Source organism: Chrysochloris asiatica, unplaced genomic scaffold (assembly GCF_000296735.1).
Source record: "Chrysochloris asiatica unplaced genomic scaffold, ChrAsi1.0 scaffold00207, whole genome shotgun sequence".
NCBI classification, from domain to species: Eukaryota; Metazoa; Chordata; class Mammalia; order Afrosoricida; family Chrysochloridae; genus Chrysochloris; species Chrysochloris asiatica.
The window spans coordinates 4,470,612-4,480,940 of NW_006408725.1; the positions used below are offsets into that span (position 1 = coordinate 4,470,612).

General features: G+C 40.4%; 1 protein-coding gene across 1 annotated transcript in view; it reads left to right on the forward strand.

The window, feature by feature from the left end:
- GORAB (golgin, RAB6-interacting) overlaps positions 1-10,329 on the forward strand; it is a 55,817-nt gene that overhangs the window by 23,760 nt on the left and 21,728 nt on the right. Inside the window, 2 exon segments of the mRNA XM_006872659.1 lie at positions 5,095-5,139; positions 5,884-5,949. Of these exon segments, the coding sequence (XP_006872721.1) occupies positions 5,095-5,139; positions 5,884-5,949 (111 nt within the window).

Here is a 10,329-nt window from a genome sequence, read left to right on the forward strand (position 1 = left end):
CCTCATAAGCTTGTTGTTGGATCAGAAGGTGACTATCAGGGACTCTCTCCTTCCAACCGGGAATGGACTCGCTGGTTTCAAAGCAAACTATAAGATGCTAAATCATTGCTATGTGGACCGCCATATTAGAATGACGTCATATTGTTACATAACCTGTGAGCCATATTTGGCAAGATGCCTTCTTTGTTCTGTAGTAGTATATAAAGACTTCCCCCCATGTGAAGGGTACGTAACAGAGAGAGATGAGGAGCGGAAAGCATGAGTGAGCTCTGAGAGCTAGAGAGGGTTAAGGGCAAGAGACTACCAGAAACCCCTTCCCCTGTGCTGACCACTATTTGCTGAAAAAAGGAATGAGCCATCTCCCCACCGTACCTTGAGTATACTTTCAGCTGCCTGACCCTGTGAACCTATGGGGTGCTGAGTGCCCTTCACCTCCATTACAGTTTTCATTGACTAACCATTCAGAAGTGGTCTGCCTTTCGTTTTTCCTAGTGGGTCTTAGTCTGTAAGCTCCACTGAAACCTGTCAACTATGGGTGGCCCTGCTGGTATTTAAAATACCAGTGGCATAGCAAAAATGTGAGCCATCACTGTAATAACACACTGACAGGTGAGTTGTGGAATGAGTGTCTTACTTGCTCACTTTTTCAAGTAAACTCGCAGTCAAAATTATAAAACTAGGATTGAGTGTAAAGGCCAAAATTTTACCTTCTACTCATTCTTTCCAATCATCTTCCTGAGTTGGAGACTATGAAAATACACTGAGCCCCAAACTGCAGTTGTGCCTTGCCAGGCCAACCTCAGTCATTTCAAAGCCAAAACGGAATTGACAGACACCCCCTTTAAAATACAGTTTGTAAATATCCAATGAAATGACTTAATTCAGTCAATTATTTTTGGAGAAAACTGCCAGCATAACAAGGCAATTAAACTGAGGACTGATGAAAACTGTTAAACAGGAGAGCTGTTTTGCCCAGCAGTATTCTGTTGTTGTTATGTGTCATTGAGTCAGTACTGACTCAATGTGGCCCTATGCACAACAGAACAGAACACTGCCTAGTCCTGGGCCCTCCTCACAATTGTTGTTACCTTTGAGCCCACTGCTGCTGCCACTGTGCCAATCCATATTGTTGGGGGTCTTCCTTTTTTTTTTGCTGATCCTCTACTTTATTAAGCATGATGTCCTTCTCTAGAGACAGGTCTCTACTGATATTATGTCTGAAATATGAGAGACAAAGTCTTGCCATCCTGGCTTCTAAGAAACATTCTGGCTATGTTTCTTCCAACATAGATTTGTTCATTCTTCTGGCAGTCCACATTAAATATTATTCTCCAAAGCCATAGCTTAACTGTATCGTGTTTTCCTTATTCATTCTAGTTAGTGCTTTTTATGCATTCATGTTTTTTAAAAATTCTAAAGATACTGGTATAATGAAAAAATAATTGCTTCTTCATTGAGACACATATTTAAATTTTTTCCCATGAAGACAGTAATATGGAAAAGGAAGGAGAAACTTAATTTCTCAGTGTCTTCTTAGAGTCAATATTATTTCCTTATTTTGAGTATAATGAATTCTGAAATGAAATCACGATTGTATTAAAATGTAAACACAAAAGACCTCCCAAAGCCAGAATATTATGCAGTCAAGACTCAATTACTTGTGGCATAGGTATTCATTTCACAGTGAATATATCTGTAGCATATTTTTACATGTTACTTCCCCAGTAGGGCACTAATGTACCTGGATTTACTTCTTCATTCACTCATTCATTCAATGATATTGAGCCATAACCCATAACTTCAAGCATTGTTGTTGTTGTTTTTTCATTATTATTGTGAATTGGGAGATTTACAGAGCAGATCATTAGTTTTACATTTAACAGTTGATACACATTTAGTTTCATCTTATTGACTGTGATCCCCTCAGTGTAAGTTCATTTATCCAACACCCCCGTGTTTCCTCTTTTCATCCCTCCTTCTTTCTTAAGCTTTATGCAGGGCAGCTAATTATTTATTATGGCCCTTCTAGCCAAATTTCTCTATTCTGTGATGTACTGCAAATCCTAACTTCTATGCCTGTAATTAGGGATCCATTTTGAAATAGCTTGTTAAAGGAGTAAGGATTAAAGCCGAGTTAAACATGGTGTATTACTGTAGGATCAGCCCTGGACTTCGAACCACAAGGTCAGCAGTTCAAACCCACCAGCTGTTCCTTGGCAACCCTATACAGGGTTGCTATGAGTCCATAAATAAAATCCAGTACCCATTTATTAAAAATGGGTACTGGATTTTATTGAATGCTTTAAAAAATTCTTTTGATGCTTCTTGCATCATTCAATACTTTGCCCAATATCTCAAGCTGAGGCTTAAATTTTTTATTCAGTTCTTTCAGCTTGAGATGTGCTGAGAGCATTCTTCCTTTTTGGTATTCTAACTCCAGGTCTTTGCATATTTCATTATAATATTTTACTTTGTCTTCTCTAACTGCCCTTTGTGATTTTCTGTTCAGCTCTTTGATGTCTTCATTTTTTCGGTTGCTTTAGCTTCTCTTACGAATCGGGATGTGAACCGAAAGGGCAGCAGTTCGAAACTACCAGCGGTTCCATGGGAGAAAGATGAGGCGTTCTGCTCCCGTAAAAATTTACAGCCTTGGAAACCCTGTGCAGGGTCGCTATGAGTCAGAACCGACTCCACAGCACTTAACAACAACAACTAAAGAGCAAGTTTCAGAGACTCTTCTGATGTCCATTTGGGTCTTTTCTTTCTTTTCCATCTATTTAATAACCTTTTGCTTTCTTCATGTATGAAGTTCTTGATGTCATCTCACAACTCTTCATTTTTTGGTCACTAGGAGCTCTGGCAGCGTAGTGGTTACGAATTGGGCTGCGAATTACAAGAACAGCAGTTGGAAACTACCAGCTGCTCCACAGGAGAAAGATAAGACTTTCTGCTCTGGTAAAGATTTAGAGCCTAGGAAACCCTGTACAGGGTCGCTATGAGTTGGAACCAACACCACAGTACCTAATAACAACAACAGTGTCTAATGCATCTTGAGATGGTATCTAAATTCAGGTGGAATATAGTCAAGGTCAATTTTGACTCTCATGGACTTGTTTTATTTTCTTCATCTTCAGCCTGAATTTACTTACGAGTAATTGATGGTCTTCTTCATAGTTTGCCCCTGGCCTTGTTTTTATTGATGATATTAAGCTTTTCCATCATCTCGTCCCACAGATGTAGTCAATTTGATTCCAGTGCATTCCATCTGCTGCACTGCACAAGCTCTTTTTAAAGTGTTAAAGAGAAAATATATCAATTTGAGGGCTAAGATGACCTGCGTCAAGCCATGGTATTTCTAAATGCCTCATATGCATGTGAAAGTTGTACAATGAATAAAGAAGATCATAGATGAATCAAGGAATTTGAATTATGACATTGGAAAGAATATTAAAAATACCGTGGACTGCCAAAAGAACAAACAAATCTGTCTTGTGCAGCCAGAATGCTCCTTAGAACCAAGGATATTGAGACTTCATCTATTATTTTTTTGGACATGTTATCAGGAGGGACCAGTCCCTGGAGGATAACATGCTTGGTAAAATGGAAGGTCAGCAAAAAAGAGGAAGACTCTCAGGGAGCTGGCTTGATACAGAGGCAGCAGTAAACGGGCTCCAATGAAACAACTGTAAGGATGGCACAGGACTGGGCAGTGTTTCAATCTGTTGTGCATAGAGTCACTGAGTCAGAATCGGCTTGACTGCACCTAACAATCTACCTTTGGAGTCCTGGAGTGGCACTACAGGATAAACGCTGGACTGCTAACTGCAAGGTTATTGGGTCAAACCCCCCAGCTGATCCTCAGAAACCCTATATAGGGTCACTATGAATTGGAACCAACTCAATGGCACCTAACAACAGTAACCTATATTTTTATTTTAATGTATTTAATGTGAGTTCAAAAAACTGGGTGAAATGTGTCCTCCAGTGCTTCTGGATGGCATTTTAACTTTAAAATGTTAAGGAAAGTGAGTTCACATTTACAATGAAGCTTCTGTGACAGAAATCACTTTTCAAAGTTCCAAAGTTTCAAGGGAAATTTCAGACATCCTTATCTTTTGATCACCATCTAAGCCTGAAAGATTCATTTTAATTCTCTACTTGGGTGTGGTTTGTAAGAGAGCTGAAAATCAGAGATACTTGGTGTGTGTACATAGTGCAGGGCTTAAACGCCATTTTAAATCTTGACATGATAGAATCCCTGCTGAATTTTAAAAGCTGCCTGTTTTAATAGCAGTTCCAGTAACCTTGATGCTGACCTAACAATAGACCCTAAACAGACATTGCTTTTCTCTGGTCTAACAGGTCCCAGGTCTTTTCACTATGGTCAAACAGATGCAAGATGCTATAGCTTATGTGTAGCACAGCATTATCGATAAATCTTTATAATGGACCCCCAGAAACCTATGATTGAGGAAGCAATTTTATTAACAGGTTATAAGGAAAAAACCTGTCCTGCACTGTCTGGTGACCACCCTTCAATAAACGGAAGGGCTTTTATCTAACCTTGTAACCTTACCTATGGGCTACCCACTTCTCTGCCAAATTCCTGATATCCCTGATTCTAGATCTGTCTCCCAATTGTCTTTTGGTATGATTTTGTAACTTTTTATTTCCTGCTCAGACTATACAAAAATGTGTTTTCTCATTGTCAAGAGGAGTGACCAAACCGTCTCTACATCAGTAAAACCTGTTGACTTTAAACAGACTCTGAGGTGTTGCTCTACAATAGGTTACCCAGTCTATTTCAATTTGTTAAAAGAGACTAGAGCTAAAAGTCACACCTGAAGCTTTTAAATATAAGCCAAAATGTTGTTGTTTTAAAGTGCAGAATAGAGAAACACGAAAAATGCAATACCTGGACTCTCATATTATTCTAATCTGTCTGCACTTTGACAAGGGTTGCATCTTCAATTCTTCAGTCCTCTTTATAATGAAGGCACTGATCGGACAGGCTAAGTGTTCAAGGTAGAACCAGATTTTCAAAATCTGTCTCTAGGTCAAGGGGAATTCTGAGAAATATTTTTGTATCTTCAGCGTCCGTCCACATCTTCCTGACAGAAGAAGAAAAAGATGGGAAGGGTAAGATTTATGAAATCCATTAAAGGCTGAACATAAGCAAAAATCATTCACAAAAGCATAATCAAGGAAACAACCCACACATAAATCTGTGGGACGCTGTGGTCTGTGGGACTTGGCTCCTCAGACAAATCCTGTTAAACGTGTCGCTTTCCTATTTGTTTTTTTATCAATAAAGTTTTTCAGTAAGTAGTTTTTCATCAATAAAGCTAAATTGAATCGCTTGCTTGAGTCACTATGAGGAATGACTCCAACACAGTTCACTTTCCCAGCCAAACATGCGGATTTTCACGCAAGCCACGTCGGCTAGCCCTCCTCTCGACTAGGTACAGAGCTGCGACCCAGAAAAATTTCAGAGGACCCCAAAAGGCAAAAACAACGCCCTCCCTTTTCACCACCTACTCGTAACCACTTAACTGCCTGTTTATCATCACTTTTACCCCCAACGCCATTTCGCCCTTTTAAATCGAAGCAACTAACCTACGGATAACCGGAAAAAGAGCGAGAGAGCAGAGCCAGATTAAACGATATTAATGTCTGCGTTGCTAAGATTTCTTTGGGCAGTTGGTCCGGCAGTGGCAGAGGCAGCCTCTCAGGTAGCCGGACCCTGCAGCGGAGCAGTCTGGCTGGAGCTTCACGCGCTGATTGGCTGACAGGCCGGGGCCCGGGAAGAACCCGGATGTGCTTGAGAGGGCGCGTTGGCAGTCGGAGGGTCGGATCCAGTGGTCAGTAGGTAACTGGCAGCAGGACGGATGGCTCAGGGTTGGGCGGGCTTTTCTGAGGAAGAGCTGAAGAGACTGAAGCAGACTAAAGGTAATGGGACGTGCCTGCAGAGGGTCAATTTAGAGGGATCTGTTAAAGGGGAATGGGCGGGGCGAGCTTTTGCAGAGAAACGGGGCGGGGAAGAGGGTGTGTATTTTGGGGAGAAGGAGTTTTGTAAGATGACAGAACTGGGATGACTCCAAAGTTGGATGTACGTGGAGCTCCGAGGGGAGAAGCAGGCTCAGTGGGCTGGGGTCTCCTTTTAGCGTAGAAGGCTCAGGAATCCGTTTCGGGTATCGCACTTTTTCCTGTGAAAGGAACGCAGTTGGAATTGGAAGTGAGCCTAAAGCCTGAGTGTCTGCTTAGGGAGAGCATCGCTGAAGGGATCATTGGCGGGAGGGTTGGGTGAGGGGAAGAGGAAGGACATACCCCACATTAGAAGAATGTGATAAACTTCAAGGAGCAGGCAGTGGTTAGCAAGAAAGGAGCAGAGTCTGAATACGCGCAAAGATTGGGTCCTTTGCAAACTACACCTGGGTCACTACATTCACGACCAGTTGCTAAAAAGATGTTTGCAGTCAGCAAATCCTAAAGGGGTCGTTAAGGGGTTAGATGTGAAACTCTGTTTGTGTGTATTTCCACTACCTTTGGTGTAAGATAAAACTTTGTGTTTCCCCCTTATGAAGTACTCACTGAGCACTGAGCAGGTTTCACAGCTTTGCTTCTATTAATGAAGGATTTAACTTTTGCTAAGACTTGGCAGGACACTCTTTAAGTGATATCATTGGGGTTGAAATTTCGTGAAGATATGCATGGAGCTCCTGATAGTGTACGCCTTTTCTGGAGGCAGCTGTCACCACTTTTAGTACTTTCTCTAAGTTTCTTCTTTCTTTGACACAAATTAAACATCCCAGAAAGAATTTACTTTGTATAGCTGATTTATCTTGCACAAGTTAAGATCTAGACGTATTTTATTTTCTTGGTCTTTATTCTTATCTCATGGAAAGAATTGTTCTGTAGTGTGTATTGTTTTGTTTGTGATCATGTTCATGGGTGTGATGGCTGTCTTTTTAAATAAGAAATCCTTTATAACTTCTCCACCTAAACTAATGATGAGACGGACCATTGTTAAGGAGCAACTGGTGAGCTTGAACCACTGACTTTGTGGTTAAAAGTGACTTTGCACTCCAGCACATTAACTCAGCGCCACACCAGGATTCTGGGAGCCCATTGGCTGATTGATTAGTTATATGCTGTAGAGTCGATTCTGAGTCTTAGCAACCCTGTATACGGTTTCTGAGGCTGTAAATCTTTACAGGAGCAGAAAGCTTCATCTTTCTCCCATGGAACAACTGGTAGTTTCGAACTGCTGACCTTGAGGTTAGCAACTCAACTCATAAGCCGCCCAACTCATAACAACTCTACCAGAGCTCCTTGTTGTTGTTGGTAAGTGCCATCTAGTTGATTCCGAACCATAGCGACCCTGTATAGGGTTTCTGAGAAGCAGCTGGTGAGCTGCAACTGCCGACCTTGCAGTTCAAACGGCTCTGCAGTCTGGTTCATTAACCCACAGTGCCACACCAGGGCCTCTTCAAACCAGAGCTCCTTAGGAGTCTATTAAACAGCCATAAAATAACATAATAGATGTACAAGAGATTGCTGCAGAGCTACGAGGAACTGTACTGTGATTGGTGTTGTGGGAAGTTTGGGGCGATTTCACAAAGGTTATGTTTGTTATGATGCACTGACTATGGCTCTGTAGACTAAGCACTGGACTGCTAATCATAAGGTCAGGGATTCCAGCCCTCCAGCTGCTCCAAGGAAAAAGATGAACCTTGGAAACCCTGTACAGGATTGCTATGAATTGGAACTGATGGCACATAACAACAGTAACAACAACATCGTGTTAATGGAGTGAGCTTGCTAATGGGAAGAGGACTTAATTTAGAAGCCTAAATTGAACAATGCATTGATTTATGTAAAACTTTATTTCAAAATATGAATACTATTCCTGCTATCAGATGGATCTTGGCTGAGCGCAGGGAATACGAAAAAGATGTTTACCTGTGTTTTATTGACTGTGCAAAGATTGTATGTATCATAACAAATTAAGAATAATATTGAGAAGAATGAGGCTTCCAGAACACTTCATTGTCCTCATGAGACACCTGTACATAGACCAAGAGGTAGTCATTCAAACAGAACAAGGGCATTCTATAGGGTTTAAAATCTGGAAAGATGTATGTCAGTGTATGCTGAGCAGATAATCCAAGAAGTTGTACTGTAAGAAGACGAACACAGCATCAAAATTGTACACAGATGCATTAATAGCCTGTGATAGGCAGATGACAGCATTATTGCTAAAAGAGAAGACTACTTGAAGAACTTATAAAGGTCAAAGACTATAGCTGTCATTATATATTACACCTCAACATAAAGATGAAAATCTTCAATTGGACCAATAAGTAACATCGTGATAAATGGAGAAAGGATTGAAGTTGTGAAGAATTTCTTTTTACTTGGGTCCACAATCATTGTCTATGGAAGCAACTGTCAAATCAATGTATTGCATTGGGTTTGCAAAAGGCCTCTTTAAAATGTTAAAGGATGTTACTGTATGGTCTAAGGTGCACCTGACCTAAGTCATAGTATTTCCATATGCTTACAGAAACTGAACAATGAATAAAGAAGACTGAAGAAGAATTGATGCTTTTGGATTATGGTGTTGACAAACATATTGAATATATCATGGACATAGAATGAACAAATCTGTCTTAGAAGAAGTGAAGACAGAATGTTCCTTAGAAGCGAGGATGGAGGGAGGAACCAGTTCCTGGAGAAGGACATAATGCTTGGTGAAAGGTAAAGGGTCAGTGAAACAGGAAAATCCTCAAAGGGATGGAATGACACAGTAGCTGCAGCAATAGACTCAAGCATATCAATGATTGTGAGAATAGTGCAGGAGCTGGAATGTTGTATGAAGGATCACTGTAACTTGCAGTCAACAAGATGGCACCTAACTTATTTCGAAATACCTCTGCAGTATGGGGTAGAGAGATGATGATAAAGACCTGTTTGGTGGAGAGATTTTAGTGTCTACATAACAATTCATTCATAGATGGGTACTCTGTTCTTAAGGACAGAGTCAACATCTTACCATTTCTCCCAGCTCTGCTTTACAATCTTTTTCCCTGGATTTCTCATTTGTAAAATGATATGATTTGAATCTTTAATATATAAGTCCTCTTCCAGCTGTTGTGCAACCTTAAAAATATAATTAACTGAGCAATCTAAAAAGAGGGTTCCTAGGAAAATAAAGGTTCATATGTATACTGGGAAACATGACAAAGAATTTTATTAACAGCATTTATATTAAAAAGGTAGAAATGTCAAGTCTTCTTTAACAAGACAGTAGATACATAAATTGTGGCATGTTCTGTGGAACGACTATATAGCAAAGTCGGTTTGAACCAAAAGGTCAGTGGTTCAAGTTCACCAGCTGCTCCTTGGAAACCCTATACAGGGTCACTATGGGTCGGAACCGACTCGACAGCATTTAACAATAACAACAATAACTATGTAGATAGTGGAAATACATGAGCTATTGTGTTGTTGTATTGTTAAGTGCTGTTGAATCAGTTCCAATTTATAGCTGTCCCATATAGGATTTCCAAGGAGTGGCTGATGGATTTGAACTACTGACTTTGTGGTTAACAGTCCAGTGCTTATCCTACAATGCCACAGTGGGGTTCTGTATGAGCTATAGTTACATGCATTAATGTGTATGCTGTTGTTAAGTGCCGTCGAGTCGGTTCCATCTCACAGCGACCCTGTATAGGGTTTTCAAGGAGCAGCTGGTAGTTTTGAACTTCCAATCTGTGGTTAGCCATCCAGTGTTTATCCTATAGCATCACGTGTGTAAGAAACAAGTTGCAGAAGAATATATATAGTCTGATACTAATTATACAATGTCAAGTCATATAAAATCGACAATATACTCTTGTTTGTTAAGTGTTATAGAGTTGGTTACTACTCATAGTGAGCCTGTGCAGAGTTTTCACAGAGCTTCTAGTGGGTTTGAACGGCTGACCTTTCCGTTAGCAGTATAGTCCGTATCCTACCGTGCCATACCAGGACTCCACACAAAGGGATATAGAAAAACACAAAGAAAATTAAAGAAAGGAAACACAAAATTCAAGCTTGTAAAAAGGCAGGGGCAAATATATAGACACTTTCAAAGGTGTTTGTAATTATGAAATCAGGGTAAGTCTAATTAAGTTGACAGAGAATTGCAATTGACAGACAACTTCCAGAGGTTCAAGCCAGATTCAGAAGAGGCTGTGAAACGAGGGATATCATTGCTGATGTCCGATGGCTGTTGGCTGAAAGCAGAGAATATCAGAAAGATGTTTACCTGTGCTTTATTGACTA